The sequence below is a fragment of the Rhinatrema bivittatum genome, chromosome 10, assembly GCF_901001135.1.
Source record: "Rhinatrema bivittatum chromosome 10, aRhiBiv1.1, whole genome shotgun sequence".
NCBI classification, from domain to species: domain Eukaryota; kingdom Metazoa; phylum Chordata; class Amphibia; order Gymnophiona; family Rhinatrematidae; genus Rhinatrema; species Rhinatrema bivittatum.
In genome coordinates, this window is record NC_042624.1 from 59,679,147 (window position 1) to 59,692,314 (window position 13,168).

Here is a 13,168-nt window from a genome sequence, read left to right on the forward strand (position 1 = left end):
TTGGCACCTCTCTAACATTTTCTAGTAGCCCAGGTTCTTCTTGCCGACGTCAAGGAATTGATGTGGGGGCCATTTGGTCACTTCCCTACTTCTCATCCCCCTTCAAAAAAAAAAAAAAAGCCAAATATATTTAGCACCTATTAGGATTGCAGATAGAAATTAAATGCCAAAGAGAGATAACTAGGATAAGGCAGGGCCACTTGTCAGGTCTGCTGCGCACGTGGCGCAGTTCTGAATAGCCTGTGCTTCCGGCACATCGGGGCTCATTCAGTCTGTGCACCTCGCAGACATTTTCAAAGAGAAATGCTACGCGTTGTTCCCCTGCAAAAACTCTCAGCCGCAAAGTAGGCACCCTAAAATCGGCCCCGTGCTTTGCGCCTGCTCTTTTGTGTGGCGGCTGAGAGGGAGTAAAAAAAAAAGCACAGACTTTTACAAAATGTTGGTCACGCATGCTAACATACCTGGCTCTAGGTGCAGAGCTGTACAGGACCAGGTGTGCTTTTAACAAGATACAGGCAGGCTAGTTTGTCTAAGTAAGGAACTTTGGAAATTAGCCTCCTCATTTTAAAACTTTTGTAAAAAAAAAATCATACTCCAAGCGAATGTGTATTCCAATAATTAAGCAGAAAAAGCCTTCTTTTCTACCTTGCTTGTTGTGAGGTTTCCTTCCCCACCATCCCCCTCAGTTTCTCTGCTAATCTCATCTTGTCTCTTCCTTTTCCTGATTCTTCTCTCTGATTTTTATTTTCCTGTCACATCTTCCTTTCTTCCTCCATTTTTCTTTCAACTCATTTTTTCCTCCCTTTATTACCAGTTCTCCCTCCTCTGTCCACTCCTCTTACTCTGTTTCTTTCCTTTCTTTCCCTCATCTCCTCATCTTTTTTTTCTCTTTATTACCCCTATCTTGCCTTTGGTCTTAATTGTATCGCTAGTTTTTCCTCAGCCCTCTTAACTCCCCCCCCCCCCCCCCCCCTCTGATCTGCCTGAACTCAGTCTCCCAAAATTCCCCCTCACTGTCCATATTCTATCCATTTATCGTCTCTCTGAATTTACCCTTCAACTGCCCCCATCTCACCACCGTTCCCCCTCCCAACTCTTCTCTAATACCTGCAGCAGCTCAGCATGGCAGGGACTGTAAAGCTGGTGCACTTCTGTTCCCGCCACAGCTGCCTGTCCTTCTAGTCTTCATAGCACATGTTTCTATTTTATACATAAAACAAAGGCACACACAAGGGCCGCAGAGCCTGGAGGAGCAAACTGCTGCCATTGGTAGGAAGTGCAGTGGCTTCGTTCAGTTCCTGTGGCGTCGGTCTCCTCACAGTTAAATTCTGCCGAGCTCTGATCCCCCTGCTGCCGCAGGACTGGGAGAGCAGGAAGGAGGATTTGGGAGGCAGGCAAGATGACGGGCAGCTCGCTCCATCATATGCAGAAGTGTGGGTGACTGCATCGGTTCCCTCTCCATGAATGATGGTGAGCTACGCCCATTGTTTCTCATTTGGCGCAGCGTGTCTGACCTTATGTCCATTGGGGCTCAATGGCCTGGTCATTAGTTCACTACATTGCTGACTGCAGGGGCCTCCTTGGACAGCTCAGGGCCAAGAGTGACCTGGGGAATGAAGCCCTTGGGAGGAGACTGTACTTAGTGATGTTTTTCTTTCTATCCTGCAGGTAACGCTGGATAGATGGGATTGTGTAATGTAGACTCATAGAGGAGATGCAGGATCAAACTGTTAAAGGCAAAACTAGCTTCTATGTGTTGTGTGCAATATTTCAGAACTACACATGGCAAGTTATTACATTGATACATTTGCTTTTAAACTCAGTCTGCTCCCTTGCAGTTTTGCTTGGTTATCAGGGTTTGATCTGTATTACATATTAGAAAGGTATTGGATTGGTTGCCATTTGACATTAAGAACCAGTGAGGACTTAACCGACTCCCATTCTGTGGGAGGGAACTTGTAATTCTTCTGCCAGCATGATTTCTACTGCAGGCTCCAGGGAATTGCAGTGGATCAGCTGTTTTAAAAACAATGATTTAACAGTAAAATGTACAACTGATACAGGGTGAGCATTGCAGCATGCCATGTGTATGTCTGAAATATATATTATATATATATTAAGTTGCTTCTGTGGCCATGAAGGAGCATTTTGTGCTGCAAAGGTAGGAAGTAAAGGGGATATCATTTATCCAGCAGTCCTGGTGTGGTCTGGTCATTTGCAGAGGTAAATGATGAAAATTACATGAAGTTTAGATGCTACCCCCCTGATTAAGGAGAAGTATTGAAGGAGTTCATCCTAGCTACCTGTGCAATGAAAGCTAATTTCAAGATATTAATCATTCACAAAGTGTTAAACAGGGAGGCTTTCATTGCTGAAAATGTATGTTCTTTCTCATTCTTTAAGATCTGCAGCTTTGAACCTTGTTGACCTTGCTTGTGCCATTATGTGCAATGTTCTTTCTAATAAACTAAGAGCAACATTGTGTATTTGTCTGTTTCATAAGCAATTGAAGGCTGTTTTCTATATTCGCCTTTGGGGCTACAGGGGCAATAGGCAGCTAGTCTTGTCAGTTCACTTTAGCAAATGAACAGGAGGGGAATGTAAGTGAGGGTTACGATTGTAACAGGTGAAGTCTGGTCATATTTGTTGTGTTATGGTTTTAATTATGTGTGTTTTATATGTCACCCACCTAGAAGGGCAGTGTGCGCAGGATAAAAATCTTTTAATTAAATAAATAGAGGCTTCCCGTCCAGCCTCTCTGCGATCACTGGGACTTTGGTAAGCACCAGTATAAAAAAGAAACATTGAACTGATGCATAGAAAGTTGTACTGCTTTTTCTTCTTGATAGCAACTGAAGTCGAATTTGATGAAAGAGGTGGATGGTCACTTCAGTGAATTTGTGGAGCACTTGATTGAAGAGTCAACGCTGCTGGAATCTCCCTCTTCTACATCCACCTTTCCCACCGCATGCTCCAAAACAGATGGCTGCAAAGGCAGGTAAGGCAAGCGCTCACTTTCTTCCTCCTCGGTCTATTTCTCTCGCTCCCTCCTGCTCTGCTTGAGCTCCATTTGTTTGAAGGCTATTACTGATATTGCCAAGGGCACTGCAGGTTATAATGTATGCACTTAATGAAAATCCAGTCTATGAGACGAGACTCTGGTTTAGTTTGGGGTGTGCTGTCAGTTTGGGAGTTGCAGGAACTGCAGTTTTCGTTCAGATTTATGTGCGTCTCTTATCACTAGCCAACAAATCCCATAAGCATTTTTATAATGAATGAAGGGACATTTAAAACGTTTCCTGTTCTTACTAGGACATGCATCCCAGGCAAGCAATAAGTGGCTGGAAGGATCTATAAATGTCAGCATGTTTGGTGCTGTGAAGTATGGGAAATGTAATGAAGTATGCTCTTTGTATCCTAGGAAGATTAGCATTCTGAACTGTAGTTCCCATGCAACCATTTCTGGTCTACTTGGACCATTAGTGGCAGGATTCAAGTATAGCACTGAAAGTGTTTGTGCCAGCAGATTTTGCTGCAAGGGAATTATTATTATTATTATTATTACTACTACTACTACTAGTACTATTATTACTAGTACTATTATTACTACTACTACTACTACTACTACTACTACTACTATTATTATTATTACTACTATTACTCATGTCTACAGCACTACAAGATGTACGCAGCCCTGTACAGACATGCATATGATACAGTCCTTGCTCCATGGAATTTACAATCTAGTCAAGACACATAGACAAGAAATGCTTAGACAGTGGTTAAAATCTAACCATCTCACCAACCCTCAAAAATCTACACTGGCTACCCATCCCTCATAGAATTCATTACAAAGCCCTAACTCTCATACACAAAGCACTATACACAGATAAATTCGACTGGATGAGCCCTAACATACACTTCCAACCTGCCCAGAGAACACTCCAGTCCACCAACACTGGACGCATTCCAACTCCCCCACTAAAATGGCCCACCTAACCTCAACAAGAGAGAGAGCCATAACAGTCGCAGGTCCAACACTCTGGAACAGCCTACCGCTTCAGCTCAGGCTCGACCCAATAACACAATCATTTAAAAAGAACTTCAAAACTTGGCTCTTCAACAAAGCATATCCTAACAACCACACACACACCACCACCTACCACACGAAGACATGCCCCCCCCCCCCAAAAAAAAAAAACAACCCACACAGCACTTCTCCCTCTCACCTCACCGCAAGATCACACATAATGACCATCCCGTCACAAATCAAGTCTTATTTCATAGGCTACAACACTACAATGTACATTAACAGCACTGTTATAATCGACATCTTTCACTGCCTCCACCACTATATACAATGCCTACCCCTCAACCACATTATCATATACGCTACAAACCTATAAGGGTTACACCCCTCCCTCCATAATACAAATTGCCAAAGACACCCTTGTTTCTAAGATTATCATTGTCCATGTTCCATAGTTACTCACAGCACAGACTATTATTGTAAAGAAGAAACCTACACAAACGTCCTTTGTATCAATATAAAACTATGCTAAAGCAATGCTAAATCTATGACAAATCTATGTAAATCTATGCTATAGATTCCACTGCCACTATGTAAACCGATGTGATAACACTAGTTGAACATCGGTTTAGAAAAAACAAACAAACAAATAAAAGGCCCCTAGTCAGGAGAACGCAGACTTAAGTTTCAAAAGCAGCCTCAGAGGTGAGATGGTACTCCTGTTAGGCCTGCAGCCCTGGGAGAAGAGAGGCGGTGAGGAGGAAAGAAGGACATGAGGCATCCCTAGAACAATAAAAGAAAATAAAGGAATGGCTCCCGACACTTAAGCCCAGCATATGACCCTGATACGTTTCTAAATGAGATGTTCAGATACAGCAGTGTACAAGTCCAGGAAACAGTAGAGAAATTTACAAACATAGAAGGTAACACTAATCCAAATAATTACATAGAAACATAGAAATGACGGCAGAAGAAGACCAAATGGCCCATCTAGTCTGCCCAGCAAGCTTCACACATATTTTCTCTCATACTTATCTGTTTCTCTTAGCTCTTGGTTCTATTTCCCTTCCACCCCCACCTTTAATGTAGAGAGCAGTGATGGAGCTGCATCCAAGTGAAATATCTAGCTTGATTCGTTAGGGGTAGTAGCCGCCGCAATAAGCAAGCTGCACCCATGCTTATTTGTTTTACCCAGACTATGTTATTAGCCCTTATTGGTTGTTTTTCTTCTCCCCTGCCGTTGAAGCAGGGAGCTATGCTGGATATGCGTGACGTATAAGTCTTCTCCCATGCCGTTGAAGCAGAGAGCCATGCTGGATGTGCATCGAAAGTGAAGTATCAGGCACATTTGGTTTGGGGTAGTAACCGCCGTAACAAGCCAGCTACTCCCCGCTTTGTGAGTGCGAACCCTCTTTTCTTCTCCCCTGCCGTTGAAGCAGAGAGCTCTGCTGGATGTGTGAAGTATCAGTTTTTCTTCTCCCCTGCCGTTGAATCAGAGAACTTTGCTGTATATGCATTGAAAGTGAAGTATCAGGCTTATTTGATTTGGGGTAGCAACCGCCGTAACAAGCCAGCTACTCCCCTTTGTGAGTGTGAATCCTTTTTTCCACATTTCCTCTTGCTGTTGAAGCTTAGAGCGATGTTGGAGTCACCGTAAGCCTGTGTATGTTTATTTAATAAGGGTATTGACTCCAGGCAGTAGCCATCATTCTGGCGAGTCACCCACTCTTCATTGGCAGCCTCTTGACTTTATGGATCCACAGTGTTTATCCCACGCCCCTTTGAAGTCCTTCACAGTTCTGGTCTTCACCACATCCTCTGGAAGGGCATTCCAGGCATCCACCACCCTCTCCGTGAAGAAATACTTCCTGACATTGGTTCTGAATCTTCCTCCCTGGAGCTTCAAATCGTGACCCCTGGTTCTGCTGATTTTTTTCCTTCGGAAAAAAAGGTGTTAATACTTGAAAGGTGTTAATACTTGAAAGGTGTTAATGATCTTTTGATCATTAACACCTTTCAAGTATCTGAAAGTCTGTATCATATCACCTCTGCTCCTCCTTTCCTCCAGGGTGTACATATTTAGATTCTTCAATCTCTCCTCGTACGTCATCCGATGAAGATCCTCCACCTTCCTGGTCGCCCTTCTCTGTACCGCCTCCATCTTGTCTTTTGTCTTTTTGAAGGTACGGTCTCCAGAACTGAACACAGTACTCCAGGTGAGGCCTCACCAAGGACCTGTACAAGGGAATAATCACTTCCCTTTTCTTACTCGATATTCCTCTCTCTATGCAGCCCAGCATTCTTCTGGCTTTAGCTATCGCCTTGTCGCATTGTTTCGCCGACTTCAGATCATTAGACACCATCACCCCAAGGTCCCTCTCCTGCTCTGTGCACATCAGCCTTTCCCCCCCCATCGAATACAGTTCATTCGGATTTCCACTCCCCATATGCATGACTTTGCACTTCTTGGCATTGAATCTCAGCTGCCATATCTTCGACCACTCTTCCAGTTTCCTTAGATCCCGTCTCATTCTCTCCACTCCTTCCGGCGTGTCCACTCTGTTGCAGATCTTAGTGTCATCCGCAAAAAGACAAACCTTACCTTCTATCCCGTCCGCAATGTCGCTCACAAAGATATTGAACAGGACCGGTCCCAACACCGATCCTTGCGGTACACCACTTAAAACCGCGCTCTCTTCAGAGAAGGTTCCATTTACCATCACACGTTGTCTTCTGTCCGTCAACCAATTTGCAATCCAGGTCACCACCTCGGCACTCACTCCCAAGCTTCTCGTTTTATTCACCAGTCTCCTGTGCGGAACCGTATCAAAAGCTTTGCTGAAATCCAAGTATATGATATCGAGTGCTCTTCCTCTATCCAATTCCTTGGTTACCCAGTCAAAAAAGTCAATCAGATTTGTCTGACAGGATCTTCCTCTGGTGAATCCATGCTGCCTCTGGTCCATCAATTCTCCGGACTGTAGATAGTTCACTATTCTCTCTTTCAACAGTGACTCCATTACTTTTCCCACCACTGAAGTGAGGCTAACCGGTCTGTAGTTACCAGCCTCCTCTCTGTTCCCACTCTTGTGAAGAGGGACCACCACCGCTCTTCTCCAATCACTCGGCACCACTCCTGTTTCTAGGGATCTATTGAACAGGTCGCACAGCGGTCCCGCCAGCACATCTCTGAGCTCCCTCAGTATCCTTGGATGAATCCCATCAGGCCCCATGGCTTTGTCCACTTTCAGATTCTTTAACTCTCCCCATACATTATCTACTGTAAATGGATTTTCCTCTGTTCCGCTTCCCTCCAGTTTCTTGTTGTGTAGAGATGGTCCTTCTCCAGGGTCTTTAGTGAACACAGAGCTGAAGTATTCGTTTAATATTTCTGCCATTTCTTCGTCTCCCTCCACACATTGATCATTTCCACCTTTCAATTTCACTATACCACTTTGGACTTTTCTCTTTTCGCTGATGTATCTGAAAAATGTTTTGTCACCATATTTTATCTCCTTGGCAATCCTCTCTTCTGCTTGACTTTTTGCCAACTTGATTAATTTCTTAGTCTCCCTCAGTTGAATCAGATATTCTTCTTTGTGCTCCTCCCTTTGGGATCTTTTGTATTTCTTGTATGCAGTTCTTTTAGCTTTAATTTTGTCAGCCACCTCCTTTGAGAACCAGATAGGTTTCATTTTTCTTTTGCTTTTCTTTACATTTCTAACATATAGAGCAAACTAACAAATTATAGAAATATTTGTTAATAGTATCATTAATAAACTGTTCTTGTCATGTAATGCTTTAGCTCCACCCCTAACACCCACTCAAGAGTTAACCTTGTGGTCACTTGAAGGGTCCTGCACCTGTGCATGTGTCTGGCAGCCTCCCACCCACTGACTGACTTCCTGCCTGCCTGCTTTTCTGTGGTGGTTTCTAGGGACATCACACAACTCAGGGGTCGCACAGTTACTAGAAATGCACCTACAGACCAAATACAGACCAGCTAATGAACCAATCCAGGACAGACAGAGCTAACAAACTAAGGATTTTATTAACAAGAAGTTGGAAGAGTGAATAAAAAAGATTAAACTTACAGATTAGAATTATTCTATTTATTTATTTATTTATTTAATTCAAAACTCGTTAAGTTAGGTAACCATCACAACAGTTTACATAGAGGCACGATAAAGTAAAATATGAGTGGTATAGATTTACAAGTTAAACATGTGCCAACAAAGTACGGTAACATTTTAGAATAATAAACTATGTGTAGAAGGTGAGCCTATCTGTATGTTATGAAATATTAGGCGGTTCGAATTTAACATTAAGATACATTTATAGGTTAAAAACATCAACTGTTTGCTTGGTGCGACCTTTTCAATCAACTGTATTTCTCCTTCTCTTTTTCTTTACAAAAAGCCTGTTTAAAGAGCCAGGTTTTCAAGTTGGTTCTGAATATTTTAAAATCTCTCTGTAGCCTTATCTCGAGTGGCATGGTGTTCCACAGCACAGGACCAGCCAGTGACAGTGCTCTTTCTCTTACTTGCGTGAGATGTGCTGATTTAACAGAGGGGATGGTTAGTAGAGCCTTATTAGCAGATCTCAGGTTTCTGTGCGGGACATGTACGTGCAGTGCTGTATTAAGCCAGTCTGCTTTTTCATCATGGATTAGCTTGTGAATTATACATAATACCTTGTATTGAATTCTTTGTTCAATCGGAAGCCAGTGTAGTTCGGCAAGTGTTCCTGTAATGTGGTCACGTCTTTTTTTGCCTGTCAAAATTCTAGCAGCGGAATTTTGCAATATTTGCGTGGCCTAATCGTTGATTGTGGTAGCCCTAATAGCAGAGAGTTGCAATAGTCTGTGCTTGCAAATATCATTGTCTGTAGAACTGTGCGAAAATTTTTCATCGTTAGCAGGGGTTTCAGTCTTCTCAGGGTCATTAGTTTACCGTATCCTTCTTTTAATTTCTGAGAGATGTACTGTTTCATGTTTAATTCAGGGTCAATTCAGGATTCGTGAGTGAATCCTTATTTTACTGTTACTGTCCAGTCACTTTTCACCATAATTAGCCAGTGCTGGACGAGGTCAGGAAATGGTTGTCCACTTGGATCTGAACTCTATGGGCCGAATTTAAAAAGGTTACACACGCCGGGCTTATTTTCAAAAGGCCCTGTGACGCACGTAAAGCCCTGGGACAGATGTAAGTCCCGGGGCTTTACTAAAGAGGCGGGAAGGAGGGGGGGGTGGCAGGGACGGGGTCAGAGGCTCCAGGCACAGCAGCCATTTTGCTGCGGTGCCAGGGATCGCGTGTCTGCAGTCGGGCCGGGTCTGTCTTATTACAAAACTTACTTCAGCCCCAGGGCTGAAGTAAGTTTTGTAATAAGACAGAAAAAGAAAAAGGTAGGGGGGAAAGGATGGGGGAGGGAAGGGAAAGTGGGGTGGGGGGAGGGAAGTTCCCTCCGAGGCCACTCCGATTTCAGAGCAGCCTGGGAGGGAACAGGGGAAGGCAGCGCGGGCTCGGCGCGTGCAAGGTGCACAATTGTGCACCCCCTTGCACGCACTGACCTCTGATTTTATAACGTGCGTGCCCGCCGGGTAGCGCGCGCACATGTACGCCGCACGCGCTCCTTTTTAAAATCTACCCCTATGTACGCCCAGCTAAGATTGGAGCATTCTAGTAATTCCAGGGCTAGTTGTCTTCCTCAGATTTTTCTAAACCTGGATCCTCTCATTCTGATGATGGTCTGGTTAGGGTTTGGCTGGAAGTGTGCCAGATCCTGGTATTCCCTTCACTGGCTCCTCTGCAGGAGGTGGCAGTTCAGTTGGGCCTGCTCCATTACCTTCTGGGCTTGGTCTGGATCCAGCTGCTTTTCCTGGGTGGAGTTCTTTTTTTTTTTTTTCAAGGGTTACAAGCCTTTGTTCAGGCGCAGTCCTCCACTTTGCCCACTCCGTTCAGGTCTGATCCTCAGCCGGTGGCCCCTCCCTCTACCAATCCTACGGTTATGTGCCAGGTTCCTGGTTACCAGAGAATAAGAAGCAATTGCAGCGCCCCCTTTCTATGAGGGGTCATCTGAGGGGTTCCAAGCATTTTTGTCCCTACAGAAACTTGACCTTTCAGAGGACTCGGCCTTTTGGTAAGTCTCAGTCCTTTTGTCCCCGACAGTCCAAGAGAGGCGCAGGCTCGGGTGGTTGCTCGTCCCGAGCTTCCCAATGAAGGTTTGCCAACGCACCTTCAGGAGGAGAAGATGGGCATCCCCCTTTCTCTTTTATCAGAGGTGGGTCGAGATCACATCAGATCAATGGGTCTTGGAAGTGATATGGGAAGCAGAAGAAGCAGGCAGTGGAGTCTACGCTTCTGAGGCTCCTCCAGCTGAGGGCTGTGGTTCCCATGCCTATGTCTGTCAGGAAAATATGGAGTGCTATTTCCATTTATTTTGTTGTACCCAAGAAGGAAGGTTCCTTTTGTTCCATCCTGGACCTCAAGTGTGTCAACCGTCATCTGGGGGGTGATTCATTTTCGCATGGAAACCCTACAATCTGTGATAATGGCCGTACAATTGGGGGAGTTTGACATCGTGTTAAGATGCGTGTTAAGATATAAACCTATGCGTTCTGAATGAAATACTTTTTTTTTTTTTAGAAGTTAGTGATCATTGTTTAAAGAATAAGTTTGATTACTGTGATATTGAATATGAGTAATATTTGCAGATATTGATAAATGTTTTCAACTATTTACATGAAATACTGAATGTGAGTAATGTTTGCAGATATTGGTCAATGTTTATTCATATGAAATTCATGTTATGTTTTTTATGAGGTATGTTCTACAGTTATTTTGTGTGTTTTTACTGTAAACCGCCTTGACCTTTTGTGAAAGGCGATTAAGAAATTTTAATAAAAAAGAAAAAAAAAAAAGAAAATCCCTGGATCTGTCCGAGGCTTACCTTCATATTCCCATCTGTTTTGGAGCACCAATGTTTTCTATGCTTTGCGGTGCTGGGTTGCTAATATCAGTTTTGGGCTGTGCCCTTTGGTCTGGCCACTGCCCCCAGTACTTTTTAAAGGTTGTGGTCGTGGTGGCAGCATTGAGAAAAGATGGTATCCTAGTGCACCCATACTTGGATGACTGGCTGATTTGGGCCAAGTCTTTGGGAGAGAGCAGTCTGGTGTCCAACAAGGTAGTTTCCTTGCTGCAGGAGCTCAGTTGGTGGGTGAACTTTGCCAAGAGCAGTCTCCAGCCTTCTCAGTTGTTGGAGCATCTGGGAGTTCACTTCGAAATGAGGCTGGGCAAGTTTTTTCTACTAGACACACAAGTCCAAAAGTTGATGTCTCAGGTGCATCAGTTGGTGAACACTATCCGCCCAACAGTATGAGGCTATCTACAGATACTCAGTTTGATGGCGGCAACCCTGGAAGTGGTGCTGTGGGCAAGGGTTCATATGTGCCCTCTTCAGCACACACTGCTGTCTCATTGGTATTTGCAGTCTCAGGACTATTCACTTCGGCTCCATTTGTCGGTGGAAATCTGCTCTCACCTCCAGTGATGGTTGCAGGAGGCTCATCTGAGACAGGGAGGTTTTTGTCCTCCCCAAACTGGTTGGTGCTTACGACAGATGTGAGTCTCCAGGGTTGGGGAGGTCACTGTCAAGAACTAACGTCCCAGGGACGTTGTATGGTCGAAGAAGCTCTCTGGAACATCAGTCGCCTGGAAGCCTAGGCGATAAAGTCTGCGTGCTTGCCGTTCAGCCACAGACTAATGGGTCAAGCGGTCCACGTGATGTTGGACAACGCAACGATGGTGGCCTATATTAATCGCCAGGGAGGAACCAAGAGCCAGCAAGTGTCACAGGAAATAGACCCACTTATGGAATGGGCGGAAGGACATTGTCAGATGATCTCAGCCTCTCTCATCGCAGGAAAAGACAAGGCATGAGTAGAGAGGGGAGAGTCTGGATCCCGGAGAATGGGTGTTGTCCACTGAAGTGTTTCAGCTGATAGTGGATCGCTGGGGTCTTCCGTCCCTAGACCTGCTGATGACTTCTTACAATGTGAAGGTTCCTCTATTCTTCAGTCACAGGAGAGATCCGTGGTCCCTAGGCATCAATGCTCTTGTACAGGTCTGGCCGGAAGACGAGTTGCTTTATACCTTTCCTCCATGCCCCTTAGTGGACAGGGACATTTGCAGAATCAAAATCCATAGGGGGCTAGTACTCTGGATTGGCCCAGGCATCCATGGTATGCGGATTTGCAGAGACTTCTGATGGAGGACCCTCTTCGTCTTCCGCTGCACATAGATCTGTTGCAGCAGGGAGCTGGTTCTTCACAAGGATATGACTCTGCTCTATCTTACAGATTGGCCCTTGAGAGGGCTCGCCTGTTGAAGCATCGATATTCTTCTGCAGTGATTGCTACCTTACTCCGCATGTGGAAGTTCTCCACTTCTCTAGCATATGTCTGGGTTTGGAGAGTGTTTGAGGCCTGGTGCAAGGAGCGTGGTGTTCTTCCTCGTTTGGTTAAGATTCTTCTTCTTATGGATTTTTTGCAGGATGGGTTGAATAAAGGATTGGCCCTTAATTCCTTGAAGGTTCAGGTTGCAGCTCTTACATGTTTCAGAGACACGGTAAGTGGTGTCTCCCTATCGTCCCATCCTGATGTGGCCCGTTTCTTAGAGTGCAGTACCTTCGGCCTTCCTGGTGGTTGCCAGTTCCTTTGTGGAGTCTTAACCTTAGTCCTTTCGTGGATTGCAAACTGGCTAAAAGACAGGAAACAGAGAGTAGGATTAAATGGGCAATTTTCTCAGTGGAGGGGAGTGGACAGTGGAGTGCCTCAGGGATCTGTATTGGGACCCTTACTGTTCAATATATTTATAAATGATCTGGAAAGAAATACAACGAGTGAGATAATCAAATTTGCAGATGACACAAAATTGTTCAGAGTAGTTAAATCACAAGCAGATTGTGATAAATTGCAGGAAGACCTAGTGAGACTGGAAAATTGGGCATCCAAATGGCAGATGAAATTTAATGTGGATAAGTGCAAGGTGATGCATATAGGGAAAAATAACCCATGCTATAATTACACGATGTTGGGTTCCATATTAGGTGCTACAACCCAAGAAAGAGATCTAGGTGTCA

At 44.5% G+C, this 13,168-nt stretch overlaps 1 protein-coding gene across 2 annotated transcripts in view; it reads left to right on the forward strand.

Moving 5' to 3' along the window:
• SOAT1 (sterol O-acyltransferase 1) overlaps window positions 1-13,168 on the forward strand; it is a 108,415-nt gene that overhangs the window by 61,607 nt on the left and 33,640 nt on the right. For both annotated transcript variants that reach the window (XM_029618112.1, XM_029618113.1), the window contains exon 4: window positions 2,850-2,998. In XM_029618112.1, coding sequence (XP_029473972.1) covers window positions 2,850-2,998 — 149 coding nt within the window. The remainder of the gene's footprint in view (window positions 1-2,849; window positions 2,999-13,168) is intronic.